General features: G+C 37.9%; 1 protein-coding gene and 1 pseudogene across 8 annotated transcripts in view; one reads left to right on the top strand and one right to left on the bottom strand.

The window, feature by feature from the left end:
• Positions 1 to 26,494, bottom strand: part of LOC114247861 (uncharacterized) — a 276,472-nt gene that overhangs the window by 99,777 nt on the left and 150,201 nt on the right. For 7 of the 8 annotated variants that reach the window (XR_016324746.1, XR_003624908.2, XM_028180937.2 and 4 more), the window contains exon 3: positions 4,361 to 4,390. The exons of the other annotated variant lie outside the window; for it this stretch is intronic. Coding sequence is in view for 5 of the 7 variants with exons in the window: in XM_028180937.2 (XP_028036738.1) it covers positions 4,361 to 4,390 (30 nt within the window). In the remaining 2 variants the exon portion in view is untranslated. The remainder of the gene's footprint in view (positions 1 to 4,360; positions 4,391 to 26,494) is intronic. 8 annotated transcript variants of the gene reach the window in all.
• Positions 22,240 to 23,683, top strand: LOC149500709 (uncharacterized; annotated as a pseudogene).

Consider the following 26,494-nt stretch of genomic DNA (forward strand, 5'->3'; position numbering starts at 1 on the left):
TTCTAAGGTCTCAAGTATAGTAACGACGGCTGCCCCACCCTTCAAACCGAAACGCATTACTGCTTCACGGCAGAAATAGGCAGGGTGGTGGTACCCACCCGCGCGGACTCACAAGAGGTCCTACCACCAGTAATTACGCAAATTATAATTTTGCGGGTTTCATTTTTATTACACGATGTTATTCCTTCACCGTGGAAGTCAATCGTGAACATTTGTTGAGTACGTATTTCATTTGAAAAATTGGTACCCGCCTGCGGGATTCGAACACCGGTGCATCGCTCAACACGAATGCACCGGACGTCTTATCCGTTAGGCCACGACGACTATAGTTTGTTTGCTTATGGACATGTGGTAAGGGTAGCCATCATAGAACACAAGATATTTGGCAGATGCCTGACAACATTTAGACCGTCGGTCTACCGAGCAATTAAATTAATTTAATTACCGCTTGGTAGAAGTTATTTCCATTGTCGTTAACCAAACACAGCAACAAACATGAGCTACTAAGGTTATTAACAATTTTAATAACAAACTAAGTAGGTAGCTTTCAATTGTTATTTTAACAATTACAGTATATTAAGATGTTTTACAAGAAAACCCTCGGAAATTTTTAACTTTTATTTTTGTACCCACTGACAACCCTAGTGCTAAGTGGACAATTCAATTTCCGGACTATCAGTACCTACTGTTACGCGCTGGGGTTCGGGATAAACAAAATTCTACCGAATTACAAGTTAACACTGTATTCAACGCTTAGAACACTTAAATCACTCAACAAACGCTTTAAAACTTTCAATTCGCCTTTTCCGCTTCGCTTCAGGTGATACGTTCAGGTTCAGGTGATTGTGTTTCCGCTATCTGACAATAGATGGCGTTGTACTTCTCGAGCGTTCTAGGTGCTACTAGATCCTTCGATATTCGTTCGACTATTTGGCGATAGATGGCGTTACTCTTACCGGCGTAACACTACTGACGCATTTATTTTTAAATACCTTCGAAATTGAACGTATAACATGGAATCGCATTTCTTATGGCCCGAACTATCAGGAGTAACACAATTTCTATTGTTAGACAGTTTCAATTTAAAATCGTGCCATAATCGAAAGCTGCCGTGCCGGGGAATTTAAGCTCACTTCGAAAGCTTCCAGGAAGAGTGCTATTGAAATGAATTCACTTAGTTTTATTTCTTAGTAATTCTAGCACTTGATTTAATCCTTTGTATGATTTTTTAATAAGGTTTCTAGTCTAGAACAGTACTAAGATGAGAAAAGTCGCTATATTGGATGGGTAGATGATTGTTATAGTTATCGGGGACCATGGACAACAATGTCAATGTCACCACACCATGAGATTGAGGTCAACTCACAATACTTTTGCTCCATGGCAGAGTTACGTATGATGGAATAGGTGTAAACTCACATTAAAAAAAAGTTTATAACTGAAATAAGGAACCAAAAGCCACATTAGATTGATATATTTAAAACTCACTTTTAATCTCATGTTTTAGCCGACTTAACCTAATAGGTGTATGGCTCTAAAAAGAAAGAAAAAAAAAAAAAAAAAAAAAAAAAAAAACTCACTTTATTTATTTTCATTGTATTTTTTCAACCCTTCTAATACTTTATAGTTTTCGTGGCCACCAACGACTAAAGTATCATTCGTAACCGCAAAAGTATGTATATGTCGGCGCAACCACACTATTTAGTTAACTAAAAATAGTTAAAGTTAACTGTTTCCTTAATTTTACGCATGTCAACAACTGTTTAAGACGCTATCCAAGAGAATTCATAACTAAACTACCCCTACTTGCTACAATAAATACGAGTGACTATTACTCACAACGCATTCCAACTCGAGCAGCCGTCTGAGGCGGAGCCCTCTGTATTTTTCGATGTTCACTCGAGATGCAATAAATGGAATTCGTTCGAAAATTGAGTCTTAATTGCTGTCACTATGTCGTCATATACGATTAGAAAAAAAACGAATAAAATACAACACTTAAATGAGTGAAAAATTTGTATCATGCGAAAAAAAATCTTAAGCATATATTTTTTAAAGCACCACTAATACATCAAAACTGAGAGCATCGAGATAAAAAACGGTAGTCATATTTTTTCACGACCCTAGAATCAGAGTTTTGTCACGTAGGACTTTCAATCACAGCTTTTTTGTATTGATAAAAGCTTAGATCGCGGTCCTAGTGGAAGCGTGAGATTTAAAGCTATCCTTTTTTTTATAAAAAAGAAGAGTTAGACGAGCTTACACATTTTGGTGTAAAGTTACAGGAGCTTTTAGATAACGCAATGTGGTACACGCCACCAACTTTGAGACATTTGGTCGAAGGTTCGATTGTATTGCGTAACAGGTGTCTCATCTCTCAAAAACCCACATGATGTTTTCCCTCCAGAAATACGACCACAGCACCTACCTGAATTTACTTACAATCAACTTTATCGAAGTCAAATGATCTGACCAATCAAAACAACTGCATATACGGACTGACTTCGAAACCGGAAAGATATTTTGGGTTTTGATATGCTGTAGTAATATTTGTTTGATCTTAATATGAAATTAAAAATCCCATCGAAATATTTTTTGTGTAATTCAATATGGATTTTTTTGGGGTTATGCCAGCGTAACCGGGCGATGCTTATTAAGTACATAGCTGCTGGTTGAGTTGGTTCATACCTGGACAATACCATCGAGTTTTAAGACGCGTTCAGATTAACCTAGTGCTTTAAGCTCACATGCCATTCACTTGATAGCTTCCACGGACTTCTGTTAACATTTACAACATTTCGATTCCTCTAATTGAATTCGTTAGAAAATTATTAGTAATAGTTTTGTTTCTCAGCATTCGTAGTATTGCTTAGATGTGTGGACACAGCCAACCTGGTGCTAAGTGCTTCCCGGAGCCCATAGACATTTAAAACGTAAATGCCTCAACCCACCTTGAGACGTGAGTTCTAAAGTCTAACTTCTAACGGCTGCCTCGCTCTTCAAGCCGAAACGCATTACTGCTTCACGACAGAAATGGGTAGGGTGGTGGTACCAACACGCGCGGACTCACAAAACGTCCTACCACCAATGATCGCTTATAGCGAGCAATCCAACAGGACCTTTGGTTCGAACTAGGCACTTCGTTATTTCCACGATCCGATATATATCCACGAAGCAGGACCCGATGCTGAATCCTATAGACGCTGTGCGAAGATTGGCTCACATGAGGGAAAAAAAAGACGAATATTTGAATTAAATTTAATTCGCGAAACACTACCAGTGATGTGCACATTAAACTAAAATTTACGCATATTTTTTTTCGAAACTTATTTCTTCGCCGCCAAAATTCATGTGTCGAATTATTCAATGATTCATAAGATAAGAGAGGAGCTGTCTTAATTCATTTTCAACGTTGTAGAATAAGATTGAAGAAGAGGTACCACCGCCCCGCCTATTTTCTGCCGTGAAGCAGCAATGCGTTTCGGTTCGAAGGGTGGGGCAGCCGTTGTAACTATACTGAAACCTTAAAACTTATATCTCAAGGTGCGTGGCGCATTTACGTTGTAGATGTCTATGGGCTCCAGTAACCACTTAACACCAGGTGAGCTGTGAGATCGTCCACCCATGTAAGCAATAAATAAAAGAAACAATGTTTTTTGCTACGCTGTAGGAAGACACAAGACTGTGATAACAGTCCGCGCAGACTTATCACCTGATGTAGCATTTTATTAGCCATAGGGCGTTTTGTTAGTTCTGCACGGGTCATCAACCGCAACCTCATCTATTTTGTCCGCCAAGCAATCATGCGGTCCGGTTTTTACTGTGTGACGGTACACAATATCATCGAAACTTCTAACTCTTGTGTCAATCTGGATGGAAGCGTATTACCTAGTATTTTCTGGTAGCCGCATAATATCACTAGGGTCGCAAGATACTTTTTTTTATTGCCTTTGTAGGCAGATGATCATACGGCCCACCTGATGGTGAGGGGTAGCCGTCGCCCATGGACTCTCCACAAGTTAAATACTCTCCCAAGCCTCGTTTGAAGAAGGACACCGTGGAGGGGAGCTCATTCGAAAGCCGAATGGTACGTGGCAAAAATATCTCTGGAAGTGCACTGTGGATGAACGCAGTGGTTCGAGGCAGTATGGATGAATTCTACTCTTGTGACTGGCGGTGCGATGGTAAAAGAGAGAAAATCAGTATTCTGCTTCTGTGTCATTTTCATGACAACACACACTAATATTTAACGGGCTCATATTACTAAACCACGGATACTCGATGTGCATGGCTTACTTGCAACACTTTTTCATATAACCGTAGCGTTAATTAAGAATAAGTTAATAATATGTAGCTTTACCTAATATTTCTTCACTCCTTGTCGTCACACCTGCATACAAAAGAATAAATATGTTAGTGTAAGTAAATTTATACGGAACTAATATTATCAACTTATCGGTTAATCGACCCGCTCTCGTTTCGCTTTGAAAACTGTAATTTATTATTGATTTCTCCACTATTTAATGGATATCATTATATAAATAAACCTTCCTCTTCAATCACTCTATCTATTAAAAAAAACCGAATCAAAATCCATTGCGTAGTTTTAAAGATTTAAGCATACACAGGGCAGACAGATATAGGGACAGAGAAAGCGACTTTGTTTTATACTATGAAGTGATGTTACGGAACGCAATTTTACATTTAGTCTTCAAAGCAAAAATATTTGTTTTTTTCGTCGACGTTACTCGCGTTTTCCGCGTATATTGAACCCGCGCGTCATCAGTGTGCTTAGTTCGAGTTTTTTAACGTTCTCGAGAGCGTAAAAGTTAACCCAATTTTGTATGCAGTTGGAACAGCGCCCCTAGCGGCAAACGTACGCAAATGATCCCATTCCATACAAATATGAGTTAACTTTTACGCTATCGAGAACGTTAAAAAACTCGCACTAAGCACACTCATTTACAAGTACCCTGCAAGCAGTCTGAAAGCGTTGTCTGGTCAGTAATTACATTGCTGCTTGTAAGGTAAAAGACGCGTATTCAATGACTGCTCTTGTAAAACTGTATGAACCAGACTCTTCTTGTTGTGTTATCGTTGCCGCCGCTGACTACTCCCCGAATCCTGATCACGCAGGAGCCAGTCACCGTCGACGCCCTAGACAGGTCCTTACGGATCCATTAGATCCAATAACCTCTGCATTAGACGTCTTCAGTGCTAACACTAGGAGTAGGTTTAGGAACCCCGGTAACCGTACTCGTCGAGCTCGACAAAGAGGTCGGCGTGTAACCTAACCCATGCATCAGCCTGCTGAGTTTCTCGCCGGATCTTCTCAGCGGGTCGCGATTTCGATCCGGTAGTAGATTCATTCGCGAAGCAATTGCTCTTGAGTTGTTAGGTCTCCTTCGGAGGCGCTCGGGCAGTTGTTAGCAAATCCCACCCCTCCTGGCTGAGCCTTTGCTCGCCCACATGTCCTGGTGAAACTGGAAAGGACTCCGGGCCATCAGTAATCTTCCAATCATAAAAAAAGAACTCTTCTTGTTTCGGTTTTGTCAGTCACTCATTTGTTTTGAAGAGATAAGGAGACGCCATTTTTTTTAGATATTTGAGATTTTAAGATCTGCCGGCCATGTCCTCCCATGAGCCTGCATAACATCTAGTTGACTGTGTCATCGTCTCATTTCAACTATAAAACATACATGTAGTTAATCATAATTACCATGAGTACTAGTAGTAGATTGCCTAGTATCTATATATTATATATATTATATATATACGTGAAGCAAAAACTTTGTATCCTTTTTACGAAAATTGCGCGGTCGGAGGAGTATGAAATTTTCTACACTTATAGAGAATAAAGAGAAGATGTGCACAATGCTAAATTTTTTTTAAAATAATGCATAAAAGATACGTTAAATCAATAAAGAAAACATTACACACACTACATACCATTTATTTGACGCACACACGCATGCATACTATTTATTGTCAAACTTTTGTTCTTGACGTCTGTGGTCAAATTGAGAATAGATTAAATATTGTTTTTGTCTTTATTAATTTTTTTATATAGTGTAGTCATGGCGAAATTTGTGATTATAGAAGTATAAAATACAATCATAATAGTGTACAAACTTACAATTCCATTTAATTATAGTCGAATTTCGACTACTGCGGGACCTCTAGTCTGTATAATTTACTGATTACCTAGTATCTAATATCTGTATACTAGGTACTAGGTAATCGTAAATATTTGCAACTAATAAAATGTCATGAAGATTATGTTAGCTGATATTAAAAATAAATAATGTAACGTACATAAATAATAAAAATGATCTCCCAAAGTTGACTATCAGCGGAAACGATGGCAAATAAAAACAAAGTGCGATGTGTGAAAACATCGACAAAAATCACAACTCAATAATAAACCAAAAAGCCTTATGTGCAACGTTACAACGTCGAATTTACCCTGACAACTTTCCCAAACATGCGACCAAATGTAATTGCAAATAACCAAATCGGTTGGGAATCCCAAAAAACGACTTTATTCGTTCCTTTATAACATATTTTTTCATTTGTAACCTACCAGATATGACAATAACGTCGTGAACATATTTTTGTTTTATGAATACACACGAAAAACATTATTATTTCGGTGCACACAAAGAACATTTTTGTATCAAGCCATTGTATAACCTACGGCTGTGTGGAACGGTGAACTGTTTGGCGAAAGACAAATCGTATATTGAATTGTTAAGTCAACATAATGGAGGGCGTATATCTATCTATATAAAACAATTTAATAAAAACAATTTGTTTGTATATTCCTCTGAGCGTGTACTGGTTTACAGAATCATTTTCCACTAAACCATCCGCAATATCACGGTGGTAGTTTCTTATTTAAAGTTTGGATTACGGTATGAAGTGTGAAGAGATCTGTGTGCTAAGTGTGAGTTTTTTAACATTCTCGATAGCGTAAAAGTTAACTCAAATTTGTATGGAGCTTGGCGGATCGGGGCTTGGCTCTACCGCTGGCATCGCTGACGTCCATCAGCGACTGTAACTACCTACCATCAGGTGGGTCGCGCGCTCGTCTGCCTACAAAATTAATAAAAAAAAATTGATACAGAATGCCTTAGAGCAAAGATTTTTATTTTTTATTGCTTAGATGGGTGGACGAACTCACAGCCCACCTGGTGTTAAGTGGTTACTGCAGCCCATAGAAATCTATAACGTAAATGCTCCACCCACCTTGAGATATAAGTTCTAAGGTCTCAAGTATAGTTACAACGGCTGCCCCACCCTTCAAACCGAAACACATTACTGCTTCATGGCAGAAATAGGCAGGGCGGTGGTACCTACCGCGCGGACTGTCAAGAGGTCCTACCACCAGTATAAAATCTTGTTTCAAATTAATTTAGAAACTCAGCTTGAAGACTGTATCGCCCGGTACACAAAATATATTTATCAAGGAGACTGTATCGCGGCTGAAATTCCGGAGGCATTTAGCAATTTTGACCGCACTGGTAGGTACTGATTTATTTAGACACACCAACAGCAATACACACAAAACATTCAAGCCTAAAATTAACAAGTATAAAATTAAGTAGTGGTATGTAAGCCAGTTACAGGCATGTACAGCAATCTCTTATAACACTCACTATGACATGTTACAGCAATTTTACAAACAGCGGAAAAATAGGCTAATTTAAATGTTAACAGTACGACAAAAAAAGTATATTTGAAAACAATATGAAAACAAGAGTTAACTACTTAACATTCTCTCATCAATTATAAACAATTATATATAAATATTTCTCAATTAACATTACTTTTTACCGTTTACTTTCACGATTTTTACTGTCTCCCAATTTTATATTAACTACCGGCTAATAGTAGAATTTACATTTTATAGAACTAGAATGGATAAGACGAAATGCGTCGACATTTTAACTCTTTTAGTGCTGAGTTTATTTACATATATTTCGATTTAGAAATTGCTAAAGGATTATTTTTAAAAAAAGTACCCTATAAAAAAAATACGAAATCAATGCTAAATTCATAAAAGCAAAATAATTTTAAATGGTTGTTTATGAATTTTATTAACTTATTGAAAAACGTTATACGTATACGCTAAGACACGTCCGTACAACTCAATACTAAATAGCTACACGTCCTTACGGATCAATCAGATCCAATAACCCTTGCATTAGACACCTTCAGCTCTAATACTAGGAGCAGGCTTAGGGATCCCGGTAACCGTACTCGTCGAACTCGACAAAGAGGTCGACGTCATCAGCCCGCTGAGTTTCTCGCCGGATCTTCTCAGCGGGTCGCGATTCCGATCCGGTAGTAGATTCATTCGCGAAGCAATTGCTCTTGAGTTGTTAGGTCTCCTTCGCAGGCGCTCGAGCAGTTGTTAGCAAATCTCACCCCTCCTGGCTGAGCCTTTGCTCGCCCACCTGTCCTGGTGAAACTGGAAAGGCCTTCGGGCCACCAGTAATCTTTCAATCATAAAAAAAAAAAAAACTAAATAGCTATAATAAAACTGCCCAATTTATAGTTCGCTAAAGTTGAAGCTAATGCGTAGGAAATTTAAATATGAGTTTCATTCATATGTACATAGATAATGCACATAAATTAGTTATAGATAAGCAACTCAAGCACTCAACAAAAATGTTTACGGGTTTCGGCCACTAGATGGCTTCGCTTCGATTAGTTTCTCATTGCTCCTGTAGATGGCCGTAACATATTACCTATCCTATATTTTATTTGTAATGAAGGATTTTGTAAATTTTCAGAAACCACAAATTGATAAAATTTAATCAATTTGTCTATAACAAATAAAGGCTTGTATGATTTATTAATATCTATTTTCTGTGTTTAGTTATACAATAATTAAATGCCTTAACTTTAACAACATAAGTTTAGGGGCATACGCTACAAGATGTCGCTAGTTTTCATACAAAAAAATATTTGTCTTAAAGTATCGCAGTTTCATGGCCCTGCTCATGTATTCACATAAAATAGAGGTGGATCTGCATAATTATGTGCGTATTGTGTGGTTGTATTTCTTTGTAAACATAAATTTAGAATTTTTTTCTTTGTTTACTTTCTACTCATGATATAGGTATGTAATTTTGATGGTGGAAACTTGTTTGGTTTTTGTTTTAGTTATTTTTTTAATATATTATATGAGTCGACTATTATCAAAGCCGGCAATGTGACTTTTGGACAATTATTGGTAAATCAGAAAAACGAATTATTGACTTTGTATTCCATTGGCAGTCACAAAACTATTCTGAACGACATCTTAGATAAATAACAGGTTAAGTATTAACCTTTATTTAATGCAGGTTTTGAACCGTATTCTTTGAAGGAGACGATTATATTCAAATCAATCTGTATTGACATATCAATAACATTTTTTGTCCAAATACACAGATTGCCACCTTTGATAATAGACGACTCATATGTTTGTTTTGTGCTGTTGGTTTTCCAAATAAATAATTTGAGATTAACAATAACGTTTATTATATATGAAACTCACTCAACACTTTCTGGATTCATTATTATTTACTAGTGGCCCCGCAGTAGTCGAGTATAGACTATAATTAATTGAAATTATAAGTTACATTATTATGGTTCTATTGTCAAACACTATTATATTTCGATAATATAATCACAGTATTCATCAAAACCGCACTATAGATCAATAATAATATTAAAGACAAACAATATTAATCTATTTTCAATTCGACCACAGACTTTAAGCAATAACAAAAGTTTCCCAATTGATAGTAAACAAAGAGTATATTTTTATGTATGTTCTGTGTCAAATATACGGTAGTGTGTGTAATGTTTTCTTTATTGTTTTAAAGTATATTTTATGCATTATTTAAAAAAATTATTAGCATTGTGCACTCCTTCTCTATATTCTCTATAAGTGTGAGAAATTTCATACTCCTCCGTCCGCGCAATTTTCGTAAAAAGGGATACAAAGTTTTTGCTTCACGTATTAATATATAGATTTCAATAGCGCGTCAATAAACTTCAAGAGGTCCCCATTAAGATGCCTCTCGATTTTTATTTATTCACGAGATTCTACTTTCGGTAACAACAATAAACAGTCATGGGTTCGTAAGCCGGACTTCATAAAATATAGGCTACAATCTCTCGAGTTTTTCTTCCGGAGCTTAACCCGCCGAACGCCGGGTTTTTCCTCAACTTTTTAACCGACTTCAAGATAAGAAAGAGGTTCTTAATTCGACTGTATGTTTTTTTAATGTTTTTTACCTCATAAGTTTTGACTGGGTGATTCGATTTTCATGATTCTATTTTTTTATTAGAAAGCTGACACTTCCCGTGTGGTTCCATTTCAATTTAGTCCGTTCTGATAATGGTATCCATGAGAAAACCATATAAGTGTTAAATACGTGCGCGATAAATAGATGAATAGCTCAATATCACGCCAACCGATTTCGAGGATTATTGTTTATGGTGTATATTAATTTGTTTTGAAATATCTTTTTTTTTTCTATTTGAAGTCGATTTTTGTTAAAGCATGTCTATTTACAATTATTCCTCCCTCTGACACGAACGAACCGAGCTGAATTAATCTACATACGGTCAGCTGGTTTGTACAGCATGTTGGTAAAAGCTTAGAACGCGCGGGTTCACAATACTGCCCTCATACCAGCTTAAGACCAACAACTTAAAAGCCATCGTGGCCAAATGGATAAGACGCTCAGTATATCTAGAGTCTAGACGATGGACGAGCTCACGGCCGAACCGGTGTCAAGTGCTCAACTGAGATATGAAAACGTAAATTCCGCCACCCAGTTTGAGATATGAATTCTAAGCCTCAGTTTTGTAGTACCACGGCTGCCCCACTCATCAACCCAGAACGCATCTCTGTTTCATGGCAGAAATAGGCAGGTGGTGGTACCTACTTGTGCTGGATCATAAGACATCCTGTCGCCAATCTGGCCATCGTTCTCGTCGAACCCGTCGCTTGCGACGAAGAGCTCGGCTAGTAAATTAACCCACAGCAGTCCACTGAGTTTCTCGCCGGATCTTCTCAGTGGGTCGTGTTTCCGATCCGGTGGTAGATTCTATGAAACACTGTTCTTGCTAGGGCCAGTGTTAGCAATGTCATCAGGTTTAAGCCCCATGAGCTCACCGACTTGTTAGGTTATGTCGACATAGCCTCTGAAGGTTATCAGCTCAGGTAGTAATAAAAAAAAGCCGCCATATGGTGAACACGACTAACGCGACCCAGTTGATGTAAAAAAAGTACAAAATCCTAACTAAAACTTACAATATACGTAATCACGAAAAACATTTCAGTTAAGATGCCATTTTGAATACACAAAAGGCGCTTGGAAGCTACGAATAAATAAATTATTTATAATTCTTGGAAGTCGATTTCAATCTAAAACTTTTGCATCGCCATCGCCGACCGCCTTCTAAGGATTTTGACGTTTTTCGATATCTAAAATCAGATATCTCCGTCTGTCTATACAAATAAAAACAAACGAACCATGAAGAAGCAACAATAAAAGTGTTTTCAAGCGCTTTTAAGTATACCGAAACATTTTTTTCTCTCTTCACCATTTAATTCTTCATTTAGAATGAATTGAATGTTATGATTGAAAATGGCTTTTTTTTTAATTCACGAATGACTCCCGTTCATCTATACATTAATAGTAAGCAAATACTTTGTATCCCTTTTTACGAAATTTGCGCGGACGGAGGTGTATGAAATTTTCCACACTTATAGAGAATATAGAGAAGAAGTGCACAATGCTAATATTTTTTTAAAATAATGCATAAAAGATACATTGAATCAATAAAGAAAACATTACACACACTACATACCATGTATTTGACGCACACACGCATGCATAATGCATACTATTTATTGTCAACTTTTGTTATTGACGTCTGTTGTCAAATTGAGAATAGATTGAATATTGTTTGTCTTTGTTAATATTTTTTATAGTGTAATCTTGGCGAAATTTGTGATTATCGAAGTATAAAATACAATCATAATAGTGTACAAACTTACAATTCCAATTAATTATAGTCGAATTTCGACTACTGCGGGACCTCTAGTCCTTTTAATTATCTCGTACATATTTTTATTGCCGCTGTTTTTTTTTGTTACTTTCATTAATTATCGCAGAAACATCTTTAATAGGTTACAATAATGGCGATTTTTATTTGGTCACTACGTAACCACATCATAAATAGCATTTACACTTACGAAAACATTCAAATTCACTGAAATAGCACACGAATCATTATTCACAGCTACCGCAGCGATATGTCAGTGGCAATTTGAAAACGGGTCTTGAAATAAATCAAAATTAGCCTATTTTAACGGACGTATGGAGTTTGGCGCGAAAATATTTTTGCTGGTGGTGGTAGGACCTCTTGTGAGTCCGCACGGGTAGGTACCACCAGCCTGCCTGTTTCTGCCGTGAAGCAGTAATGCGTTTCGGTTTGAAGGGTGGGGCAGCCGTTGTAACTAAACTTGATACCTTAGAACTGATATCTAAAGGTGGGTGGCGCTTTTACGTTGTAGATGTATATGGGCTCCAGTAACCACTTAACACCAGGTGGGCTGTGAGCTCGTCCACCCATCTAAGCAATAAAAAAAAAAAACGTACTAAGAACTTATTGCCATTAGTCAAATGAGATGTTGGTACATTTGCTACCGGAAAAGTAACTAGCGGTGGTATTTAATATTATTCATACATTCCCACTGCTGTTTGTATACATCCTTAGTATTATTCACGGAAGTAGGATGGAGCGTGGAGACTGGGACAAAAGGTCAGCACGCGGCAATTACGTCAGCATGAGCGATGTGTTTATGGGCGCAAACGCCACTATTGGCAATAATTAACATAATAATACATAATTTAGTTTATTCTATGTTATTGTTTATTTATTATTAGCAAGATGAAACTGTTATTCTACCATATTTAAATATTGAGTAGACACTGTTTTGATCTGAAAATGTTCAGAATAATATGTTTAATGTTTAAAAACACAAATGACTGGATAAATAATTAAATATTAATAATACATAAATATTAATAATAATTTATATTATTGTAATTAACAGTAATAACTTAATTAAGTATTGTAATTGTTATGCAAATTATTTCGTTAGCGCCATCTATTATTAGGCAGGATAATAATAATGTTAGTTTATATAAGTTAAAAGTAATTTATGTAAAATAAATTAATGTCAGAGTCATCTAAAAATTACTAAAATATGAATTGTGAAGATTAAGCCATATTTTGTGAATTGTTTCGCAGTAATTACATTTGTTTGTATTAAAGAAGTTGTAGTTGCTATAACCATCACAAAATGGCTAATTGTGTAAAAACTCAGACGTGGCTTTTTTTTTTTGTTTTGTCCTACCTAAGCTGATACCTAAGCCTTGAGAGGCTATTTCAGCGTAACCGTGGCTAGTAGGTGAGCTCACGGGGCTCAAACCTGACGACGATGCTAACACGAACCCTAGCAAGAGCAGTGCTTCGCAGAATCTACCACCGGATCGGAAGCGCGACCCACTGAGAAAATCCGGCGAGAAACTCAGTGGGCTGTGTCTGAGAGTTAATTTACTCGTCGAGCCCTTCGTCGCAAGCGACGGGTTCGACGAGAACGGTGACCGGTGCTTGAAGTACCTAACAGCACCGTTAGTGGATCGGGAGGATCCGAGATGACGTGTGGCTTTTTGTAATAAACAAGTAATGTTAACGTTTTATAGAATTGTATTGTATTTTCATTGTAATAGCTTTTATGTGTGAAAACCCTGGCGTAGCGCCGACATGTTCATCTAGGACCGATTTCTGCCGGCGCGAGACAGTAGAAATACTTTGGAATACGCTGGAGATCTCTGGCATTCTTCTTCTTTGTCTTCACCTTATCCCACTAGGTGGGGTAGGTACAGCGAATTTTTCTATTCCATTCTCTTCTATCAGCCGTCATCTCAATCTCATCTCATCTCTCTTCTTCAGCTATTTGAATGGAGTAAACATAATTGAAGCTCAATTAAAAAAACATCCAATTACCGGCCGTCTGGTGTAGTGGTAAGTGACATGGTCACTACACAAGGGGGTCGCGGGTTCGAATCCCGCCAAGGGAAGGTATTTGTATGATAAATATAAATGTCTTTTCCAGGGTTATGGATGTATATTAAATATGTGTATGTGTATAATAAAAAATCTTACATTTATTTCCGTTATCTGGTACCTGTAACACAAGTTCTTTACGAACTTATCACGGGACCAGTTAACGTGGCGTGATTGTTAGTAAATATTTATTTATTATTTATTTAATTGTTGATAATATTAACAAATAAAACGGATCTTTATTTATAAAGATAAGTGTCGCGTATTAAGCGAAATGTCGCTTAACACAAATAGCCTTTCACCACGCGCTATATAAAAGTTTATCTTGTAAATATCGTTAGCGCGATTCAGGTCTCGAAGGCCTGCACATTACAAAATTCAATAAACACCTTAATCAGGTTTTTTTTTGTTTTTGCTTAATCAAAAACAAACGGACGCTACAATTTTTCTCGCTGTCGCCACTACGAGAACTCATAACACAATTAGAGTCCGTTTTACGAGTTTACGAACTGCCACAAATAAAAGCCGAGCGGGGAAGTTTCGTGGGACCGCATTATTCGTTGGGGTTCCGTGGACGTAACGGCAAAACGGCGCGAAAACCGCCTTCGACTTTTTTTTTATTATTTCTTTATTGCTTTTGTTGGTGGACGAGCTAACAGCCCATCTGGTGTTAAGTGGTAACTGGAGCCCATAGACGACGTAAATGGGCCACCCACCTTGAGATATAAGTTCTAAGGTCTCAGTATAGTTACGACGGCTACCCCACCCTTCAAACCGAAACACATTACTGCTTCACGGCAGAAATAGGCAGGGTGGTGGTACCTACCCGCGCGGACTCTCAAGAGGTCCTACCACCAGTAATTACGCAAATTTTGCGGGTTTGATTTTTATTACACGGTATTATTCCTTCACCATGGAAGTCAATCGTGAACATTTGTTGAGTACGTATTTCATTAGAAAAATTGGTACCCGCCTGAGATTCGAACACCGATGCATCGCTCAACACGAATGCACCGGACGTCTTATCCTTTAGGCCACGATGACTTCAGAGACATTTTTGCAACTTTACATGAGAGACATTTAGAGTTTAAAATTTGTATAAAATATTATGACAAAAAAGCTTCTTCAGCTATGCCAATGGAGTAAAGATAATTTAAATTCAATTAAAAACATCGAATTGTTGATGCTGCTTCTTCTTCTTTCATTCCTATTACCCTCTGTTGGGGTGTAGGGCTCGAATCAAATCCTTCTATTTACATCGGTCTTGGGCAGTCTGTTCTAGCTCCTCCCACGTAATTCCCAAGATGCTCCTGCTCCACCGAGCGACGCCAAGTTGCTCTGGGACGGCCTCTCTTTCTTTTGCCAGATACTTTCCAGATCAGTGCTCTCTTGGATAGGCGGGTATCGGGCTTTCTCAATATGTGACCAATCCAATGCCACTTCCGCGTAAGGATCTCCTTCTCCATTGCTGTCTGCTTGGTGATCCTCCGCAACTCTTTGATTTTTTGTTGATGCTAATACCAAATAAAACGGACCTTCAATTAAAAAGTTAAATGTTGCGTATTATAACCGTATTATAGGTAATAAATAAACTTTTACCCCTCGATATGTTGTTGAATAGACCTCTAAATGAGCGCACCTGTCTTTGGGCTTTGGTGACTGCATACAATCAGTAATGCAATTTACTGGTGGGTAGGACGTCTTGTAGGTCCGCACGGGTAGGTACCAGGTAGCTTTGCTTCTACTAGGTCTGCTAACCACTGCATCACTGAGTCAGTCGAACTATCATTTGAGACAGTAAATAATCTAAATCAAAACCACACTGATCTCAATGCACGATGTGATGGAACTCTCCGTCAAATTCGCGGTCCATTTTCGATCACTATATACGAATAAATTACGCCCTAATCCGGTAAACGATCATCAATCTATTTGTTAGGCGATAATGAATATTCATTCGGTGGAGAACGTAGATTGTCATTTCAATGTTCGAGACAGTATTTAGTTATAGAAACGCAAATCCATCATTGTACTAAATGGATAAGTATTGCTAGTTGATAACGGACATGCCGAGATATTTGAAGAATAGGTTCTAAGAAAAATTACTGTTACGCCCGTTTAATAATGTACAAGCGCAGCTCGGATTGAAATTGTTAGAATTGTATAATTCCTAAACGCATCTTCATGTCAATACCAACTGACAGCTGTCACTCGTGGAATGTATGTCAACGTCGTTCGTGTGCTCGTCCATTTTGTTCTTACGTCGTCAATGAGTACGGATAAAAAAAATTGTATCGCCGATAAAATAAAAACTATCCATGGAAATCTGCGTCTTTATTATAAGAAACCCAGATGATCACTCCAACAGAAATGGCTCTATATATTTTTTTATCCTTTTATTTATTTACTAATTGACCCGGCTGACTTCGTAGTGCCTCAATCGATAAATAAAATACCTAAACTTTTGTATACAATAAACTTAAAACAAACAAAAGGAATCCATCCGACGGGGGACAAATCAAAATAGTTACTTTTATTTAATTCCGAGCATTTTCATATTTATCTACCTTTTAAACCTTCTCTGGACTTTCACAAATAATTCAAGACCAAAATTAGCCAAATCGGTCCAGCCGTTCTCGAGTTTTAGCGAGACTAACGAACAGCAATTCATTTTATATAATATATAGATTACTTAGATTAATAAAAAATATTTAGGTGGACGATCTCACGGCCCACCTAAGTGGTTACCGGAGCCCATAGGCATCTACAATGTAAATATCTACCTTGAGATATGAGTTCTAAGTTCTCAGTATAGTTACAACGGCTGCCCCACACTTCAAACTGAAACGCATTACTGTTTCACGGCAGAAATAGGCGGGGCGGTAGTACCTACAACTGTGGACTCACAAGACGTCCTACCACCAGTAATTACGCAAATTATAATTTAAAATATAATCTATACTTCTATACTAATATTATAAAGAGGAAAGATTTGTTTGTTTGTTTGTTTCGAATAGGCTCCGAAACTACTGGACCGATTTGAAAAATTATTTTTCCATTAGAAGCCGACATTGTCCCTGATGAACATAGGCTACTTTTTTTTTTTTTTTTTTTTTTTTTTTTCTTGTGTGTTTTAATGTTTCCGAAGCGAAGCGAGGGCGGGTCGCTAGTATAATATAAAAGCAACAGAAAAAAATTGTACTGAACCCTTATACGGAATGGATTCGCGCTTTTCGCCTTTCGCTTGGCAAGTTTTCGCATAAGAGCTATTTCACACGCGGCGGGTTTTCGCGTTATGACAATAGCCGAATACTTTGAAAGATTGTTTCAATCGTTGTGATATTACTGGTTTCTGCGGACACGCGGAACGATGTTGTATGGGGTGGGGTTTTCTTGATATTCGCGACCTGTAGACACAATTACAACTTATTAAATCTAGCTTATAGCAATGCTACATTTTGCCTACAACGCTGCACTGTGACGCGCCCGCTCACACAACGATAGCCACGAGTAATCTACGCATCGCCACCCCACTACCACGTCAACGATCACTATCGAAGAGGCCGCAGCGCGCCAGTAATAAAAAAAAAAAAAAAAGTACCCCCACCCCAGAACCACCACAAAAGTAGCCACCCCAGAAGTAAGAAGAAGAAGAAAGAAGAGAAGAGAAGAGAAGAGTGAAGAAGGAGACCCCACACATATCTTCACGCCTGCCTGATACTCCATCCAGCAGCGCATCACCCCTGCCTTATTAGGTAGGGAGCCACATGTCCGGGCAGAGGGGTTTCCCCGAGGCCCGCTCCGTGCCCCCTAAGGGGGTACGACGACCCCACGACAGTTATAACACGGCTCTTGCTAGGGTTCGTGTTAGCAACGTCATCAGACTTGAGCCCCGTGAGCTCACCTACTAGTTAAGGCGACGCTTAGGTAGGGAAAAAAAAAGAGTTATAACATTCGATAGCTAGACGGCAACGAGTGCGATAGCCCCGCAGTCCACTCGGCTGCCCAAGTTTGATCTGAGCGGTAGCCCCGCAGCCCTCAGAAAAAGCATCAGCTAGGAGGTTAAGGAACTCGGTAGCCCCGCAGCCCGTTCCAAGAACCACCCTTAGGAATTTGTACGTTTACCTTAATATCTACGTATCCGTGTGTTTTGTATAATTTGTTACATGAACGAATAAAGTTCCTGTATAATCAGACATCAGTTACTTTAATTCCTCTGGCAACATCATAAGCTTTTATTATTGTTATAGACATTTCGATACTTAACGTTTTTCTTCGTTGTGTTGCTTGTTGAGATCTGAATTTATTTAACGGCTAACTTTTTGAAAATAAAAACTATTATAATTATTATAATTGACATTTACATTTCTTTTCACGCAGAAAGAACTATACGGCAATTTTATTGTCTGGCTGTTTGTTTAACTTTTAATTCCATGTTCACGATTCGATACTAACTGAGCTGAGATAATATGACTATCAAACATTAGGATGATGAAACTTTAATTTGCAGTCTTTTCAAAAGCGAACCATTCTCGGCAGTGGATCTTAAAACTGTAAAATTGCATTTGGGTGGTGGGCTGTGAGCTCGACCATTCATCTAAGCAATAATAAAAAAAAATGATGATGTCCATTGCGGAGCGCGCAATGAAGCGCAATTAAAAATCAGCTTACACGCGAGGTCAACGTCCGAGCGAAGCAAGACTATGAGGCTTAGCTTCTTTCTTGAAATACCGGCACAGAGAACGAAATAAAAATAAAACTTCAGCGAATTTAACTTCGCTAAAACTATGCTAATTTGTTTCTCTTGATATTATGTAAGGTATTTGTTTGTGTTGAGTTCGAATATATTTTCGCAGTATTACAGTTTCGACTTTGGGAAAGGTCTGTTAACACATCTCCGGGGTGCTGGTGGCGGCAAAACAACCCCATCCTACCCTCCCTCCAAAAGTTGATTTTACTTCGACAAACAGGACGAATGTTTGTGCAAAAACCCCCAATCAGAGTACCATGCTTCGAATATTAATTGATGCGTTATAAATGCGAGATTGGTTTGTTTGTTATTCCTTGTTTCTTTCTCGTGGTGTCGGATAGGTGTGACTTTTTGGAGACATGGCTGTGAAGGGGAATATGAAATAATATAATAGTTAGCGTCTTGGCTGTGCTCCTAGCATTGCTGGTGTCCACGAGCGACTGTGACTATATACCCTCAGATGGGTCGTCTACCTAAATGACGATGGCTATTTTATAACCCAGTGATATGACAGGATCGGTAGCAGCGACTTGGCTCTGTCCTTGTCATTGTTGAAGTCTATGGGCGACGATCATCACTCACCATCAAGTAGGCCGTATGCTCGTCAGCCGTCAGTCACGCCGGTGTGCGTGTAAAAGAAACGCCACGCCCGTGGGTTCGTTGATCCGAGAATCAGCTGTTTTTGATTTTGTGTTTCATTGCTGGTTTTTTTTTATAGTAAAGTAATGTATTTTTTATGAAACTATCGTCTCATTTAGCTGTACCAACATGATGTAGCGTAAATAATGCTAATAAAACGTTTTAAAAATATGTATTTTTTTTTAAATCAAGATCGATTTTTTTCCGTCCCATCATCAAAGGTGTCATTAGTACTATCATCTGTCTTCGTTTGGGGAAGCTGTCACCTAATACCCAGTATAATATATAAGTATACCCAGTATAGTATATAAACACCCAGACGAAGACCAAACAAACCTGTTCATCACACAATATTTGCCCAGTGTGGGTATCGAACTCACGACCCTAAGTCAGGGCCGCTAGCTACTGCAGTATCGAGTCAGTCATTTAATGACATACAAAATTCTGAACGAAAATAACTGATACAAACTTCGCCACGTCAATAATTCCTCGTAAAGAAATCGTGATATATGATTCCGTGAACTCACCCCACTTTATTACAGTGGAAGTTTATTTAGGATCGGCTGCAGACCGACACCACCGCTCATATTATATACTGTGTATTGTGTTTTCGAGTATTTTTGCGTCCTAAGATAACACGGAGGCTTACGTTCCGTGAAACGTCAAGGGATCTATCTATTGCTTTAGTTTTTCGAAATTCCATTACAACGATTCGGTAGGGCCTTTGTTGAGTGGTTAAAACGACGGCTGCGACATTCAAAAGAGAAGTCTGGTCTTGTCAAGGTTCTACACGGTTAAGATGGTTAACGGATTATTTACGGAAATTTGTTTATTTTTAGAATGGAAGGAAATTAGTGGTGGCCCGAAGGCCTTTCCAGTTTCATTAAAACAGGTGGGGGAGCATAGGCTCAGCCAGAAGGGGGAGCTTTGCATACAACTGCCCAAGCGCCTCTAAAGGAGACCTAACTTGTTTAGTTGCTTAAGGGAATTACAATTTTACACCAGAAATAGGCAGCGTATCGCTGATCCATTCCATTCATTACCCTGGGCACCCTCTTAGATCACGATATCTGGGTTACCAAGATTGGTTTGCAATTGGTTTGCGTTTGCAAGATTGGTGCCGGAATTCACGATGTTCAAGACTTTTGGATCTTATATCCACTAAGCATAAAAGACAAACTGTCACGTGTAACAAGCACAATGAAATTAGTACTTTGAGCTTATTTCCCGTTCAGAATCTGGAAATCGCCCCCGGGTGGGAGGTAAATTGGGTTTGCCTACTTAAGTCAATAGAACAGCATACCCAATTTTCAACAACCACTTGACAATATTTGCCTTACCAATAAGCAGAATGTATGTAAAGGTATTGTATATGTAATTTAGTTAAAAGTTAGCGTCCATTGATTTACCCATTAATTTATTACCCATAAATACAGTACTTCGCTAAGTCCAACCTCATGGGGGCTTTAAGTTATCGAAGCGCGCAATTTAGTTAAGTATGGCCGTTATACAATTAAGTGCCTTTCGTGTCGGCCGAGAGTGCTGGCGCTTGACATGTTAAGTTGTTCTCAAGTTTAAGTTGAGCACAGTTATAAAGTTATCCCAATATAGCTCCAAGTAGGGTTATATTTAAATTGACTGCTTCGTGCTCTTTTATATAGAAAAGTTTTTAGTTTTTGGAAAGAAGTTCCTTATGGGACGATGCGGAGGAGTACCTCAATTGGACAAAAACGTCCGTAACGTAAGATTTTTATTATTTATGTGTAAGGTTTATTGTAAAATAATTAAAACAAAAATAATAAAATGTATCATGTTAAACTTAAGGCAATTATCGGATTGTTAAATAGCAACACTGTTTGTGGGAGCAATGGCAGTAGTGGGGACGTGACATAATAAAAAAGGCGGTAGTCTGAAAAAACGACAGAAATCAGTGTATTGAGTAGTGAGCAGATATCTAAGATTGTACAAGTGGAGTTACAAATAAAGAAGTATTAAGTGAACTATTGCAACCTGTGTATTTATTTACTGGCTCTGGAATATGAGCTTACATCTCAGAAGAGGGATCGCCTCACGTAAGTACATTCTTGAGTTTCTTGTTAATTGGCCGTCACTTTATATTTCGCAAAAAAAAAAAAAAAAAGTATAGAAAATGAATTAGAACCGCGCTGACTACGGAGGTAGCTTCAAAGTTTAGCCCGGAATAAAGTGATACGCCATGATTGTGGCATCTTCTTTACTATTTTAATAACTGAGAACTAAAAACTATCTGATGTTATGGTTATGTCACGTGTTTCATTATAACTCAACGTTCAAATGTTTGTTGAGCTAGAATACAACCAAAATAACATTGTAATTTATGTTATTAATAACAGCGACCATATCGCATTGAGTTTTATGATGCGTATATAATATGTTGTGTACACGTATGTACATATTCTTTAATATCACCTTTTATTTTAGGTGTGTTCATTTGAATTTGTGTTTCAACCACGAATTCAATGTATAAAGCATAACTAGTTACGAACTTTATATAGGTAGTTCTCATTCTACTAATTTTTGCTCGGTGCCCCGCTCGCATAGTCCGTCGATAAAATGCTGCCCATGCTTTTCATTGATATTTTCATTTGGGGTAGGTGAAATAATGTTGATATGGGTCCGATGACTGAGAATTTATAGACAAACAATTGTCCTCTCTCTATCATATTAGTATAGGTTGAACGTTGTTCATATTATTCACGTTCAATTTAAAATAACATTTTGCAACGTCTGCAAGTTCCAGAACATGAATCGACAATCGTTTGATGACACCCTCGCGCAGCCGTAAAGGAAGCAGAGGTGAAGCGGGTCCCAGCCGATCTCGTAATCGTGGCAGCAGCTCTCGCACGTGCAGCCGGGCCCGGGAGCTGGAACTGTACCAAGAACGTATCCAGCGACTAGAACAAGAGCTGCAGCAAGAGCGGGACATTTTACAGCGATGAAAGAGAATTACACGGCGCTCTTCAACCGAGAGGCCACGTGCGACCTCTCTTCGTGCAGCTACAGAGACGCGCCGAAGTGACTACGGGCGGTATGCAAACGTCAACCATGAACGCCGTGCAACACATCAGGTCACGTAGTCCTTCCTTTTCTACCAATGATGTTTGTTGTCAAAACAATAGTCTATTAAGCACTGTCCCGAATCTCAATCGTTAGCGCAGAACACATCGATGATTAATAAAATATCACAGGAAATGTGTGAAATTAATGAAGGCGCGTCGGTTTATGGTTGGGACGATACCACCACTATACACTTTTCTACACTTACTATAAACCTTACGAACAAATTATGGCCAGTGCTTCGTAGACATGTTGAGATGAAGAAGCAAGCTTAATGAACCTATAGAGAAATACTATTATGAAAAACTGTCTCTGTTAAACCCATGTGGTATTTCTGGTAAGCGCGCTGTCGATTGCATAATTCACTGAATTAGTGACAGGACTATGAAGTCTAGTGCCTTAGCTTTGCGCTGCTCTCTTCCAGAAAGGCTTTTACAGTTTCTAATGAGTTATAGGGACACGGATAATGATCAACAACGATCGCAATTGAAAAAATAAAAATGCCTCTGACAGCGAATCAAGTTCTAAAAAGAAAAGAAAGTTTATATTAACGGTATGGTCTTTGAGTCGCTCGTGGATTTTGAAATGACCCTCATTATAATATCTATAGCGCACAGATTAGGCAAATTCATGACAATATACAAACCATCATGAAAGGCTTTGGTAATAAGCTAACAAAGTTACCCGGGAGCAAACTTCATCAACAACATCTCGAGATTGATGGCGTTCGTGCTAGTGATTTGTAGATTAATTTATGATCATCATGAATGTTAGATGAGTCTTTGTTAATTGGTAAATATTTTACTAAACAACCTCATATAATCTCTATATATAAAAATGAATTGCTGTTCGTTAGTCTCACTAAAACTCGAGAACGGCTGGACCGATTTGGCTAATTTTGGTCTTGAATTATTTGTGGAAGTCCAGGGAAGGTTTAAAAGGTAGATAAATATAGAAATGGTCGGAATTAAATAAAAATAACAATTTTGTTTTTCCTTTGATATGTCCCCCGTCGGACGGACGGTGGTTGTTTTAAGTTTATTTTATACTAGCGACCCGCCCTCGCTTCGCTTCGGAAACATTAATACACATGAAACCAAAAAAATAAAATAAAAAAATAAATAAAAAAAAGTAGCATATGTTCATCAGGGACAATGTCGGCTTCTAATGGAAAAAGAATTTTCAAATCGGTCCAGTAGTTTCGGAGCCTATTCGAAACAAACAAACAAACAAACAAATCTTTCCTCTTTATAATATTAGTATAGAAGTATAGACAAAAGTTTAGGTCTTTTATTTATCGATTGAGGCACTACAAAGCATGCCGGGTCAGCTAGTTTTTATAAAGATTCAACTACTTTGAGGTTTTTAAATGTAGATTCTGAATTGCTGTTTGTTCGAGGAAAATATTAAAAATACTAAGTCACCTTCAGCTAGCTGTTCGGAAGTGTCAGCGTTATATTGTGTATTAGTACAGCATATGGGTTATGTGCTAATAACTAATAGATAAGTGGCAAAATTAAACAACGAAGCCATTATTAGTGGAGGCATTTACCTAGTTAAAAAATGGGCAGTTATATGAGACTGTCACACCAGTATCAATACGCTGCCTATTACACTCTATTACACGAAAATAATATAATTTTTCGAACCGAAGCGATTAAGGTTATAAATAGATTAACTAAATAATTCTCACCGATAGTTTCGAATCAGGCCCATAAGGTAATGAGTGATAACTTAATTGATAAGAACCAGTTATTACTTGGTACAGCAGTCACTGACCGAGATAAATTCTGAGAAGGATAAAGCACGCGGAAGGGTAAATGAGGTGTTGGAGGCTGGCATACTTAGGGAATCTACATCAGAATTTGTGAGTCCAATAATTTTAGTACCTACGTAAGAAAAAGGAGAATCCACAAAACAATGTCTAGACAGGTTAGAAGTTGACATTAAGCCTTGCAAAGTGTAGTTTCTTGTAGAACAACATCGAATATTTGGGTTGTGAGGTTAGTGCGGAAGGCGTTCGACTAAAATACAGTACGTCATTGACTTTCCGCGTCCTGGAAACTTACACGGTCTGAAGTTTTGCGTTAGTCGCACACCCCCTGAACAAACTTAATGTCTGGGAATGTTCGCAGGCACAGGAACATGCGTTTCTAGAACTGAGAAAGTCTCGTTGATAGGCCGGTCTTAATCCAAACGCAGAACATATAAGCTTCATTCAGATGCTAGCAAATTAGGAGTTGGAGGAATTCTATTACAGCGTATTCCAGGAAATTCCAACCAGTAGCATTCTACAGTCTTCAAACTTCTCCAGAAGAAAGGGTTATCCATTCATATGAACTAGAGACATTAGCTGTTATGTGTTCACTCAAGAAGTTTAGGGCTTATTTACTAAGGAAGGCATTCAAGATCGCGACTGATTGTAGTGCATTACGTTCTACCTTTCAAAAAGAGATCTAATTCCTCGGATCGCTAGATGGTGGCTCTTGATTCAAGATTTTAGCTGTGAGTTAAGTATAGGGCAGGGACCAGAACGGCACACGTCAATGCGATGTCGCGTAATCCTGTCCCGGAAGAAAATTAACTATTGCACACACACACACACACACACACACACACACACACACCGACTGTTTAACCATTAATGATAAAGACTGGTTATTAACTCTTCAGTTAGGTGACGCGGACTTAGGTAGAATAGAGACATACTTTATATATTATACTTTATATAACGTCCGTCTGGTGTAGTGGTAAGTGACATGGTCACTGCACTGGGGGTCGCGGGTTCGAGTCCCGCCAAGGGAGGATATTTGTATGATAAATATTAATGTATTTTCCAGGGTTATGGATGTATATTAAATGTGTGTATGTGTATAATAGGAATCTTGCATTTGTTTCCGATATCTGGTACCTATAACACAAGTTCTTTGCGAACTTATCACGGGACCAGTTAGCGTGGCGTAATTGTTCTTTATCATTCGCAATAAATCAAATCAAATCAAATCAAAAAAGTTTTATCAAATCAAAAAAGTTTTATTCAACATAAATGAAAGTACATACTTGTTGAACGTCAAAAGAATTACCGCCAATTCACAAGAATTAGCCTCCGTCCTGAGAAGAATTGGCAAGAAACTCAGCGGGCATGTTTTTTTTTTTTTTTTTTAAATATTAGATTTTTATTTTTATTTTAAATATTATTATTTTTTTAAATATTCATATTACAATAAGTAATTATAACATAACAATTTTACAATATTGAAATTCCCGGAGCGAGCAACTCATTCCCACTTTGTGCAATCTTCTAGATAATCATTGACTTTATAGTAAGCTTTATTGCACAGATGTTCTTTAATAGTTTTCTTAAACCTATGTATATGTAGGTTCTGAACATCTTGTGGGATTTTGTTGTACAGGCGCACAGACAAACACCCGAATGAATTTCGTATCTTATGTAACCTACTCATCGGCACAACAAGCTTGTGTTTGTTCCTAGTATTTTTATTATGTATGTCCGACATCTTAGGAAACTCCTCAATATGTTTACGAACATACATCAAATTTTCAAAGATGTACTGGGATGGCATAGTGAGAACTTTAATTTCTTTAAATTTTTCCCTCAGGGATTCCCTTGAGTGCATGTTATAAATAGCACGTATAGCTCTTTTCTGCAGAATAAATATCATTTCTACATCGGCCGCATTGCCCCATAGCAAAATGCCATAGGACATGACACTGTGGAAGTAACTAAAGTAAACTAAACGAGCCGTGTCCGCATTTGTTAACATTCTAATTTTTTTTACTGCGTATGCTGCAGAGCTAAGCTTACTCGCCAATTTATGAATATGAGGTCCCCACTGCAGTTTG

The sequence above is a fragment of the Bombyx mandarina genome, chromosome 20 (genome assembly GCF_030267445.1).
Source record: "Bombyx mandarina strain Sakado chromosome 20, ASM3026744v2".
NCBI lineage: Eukaryota > Metazoa > Arthropoda > Insecta > Lepidoptera > Bombycidae > Bombyx > Bombyx mandarina.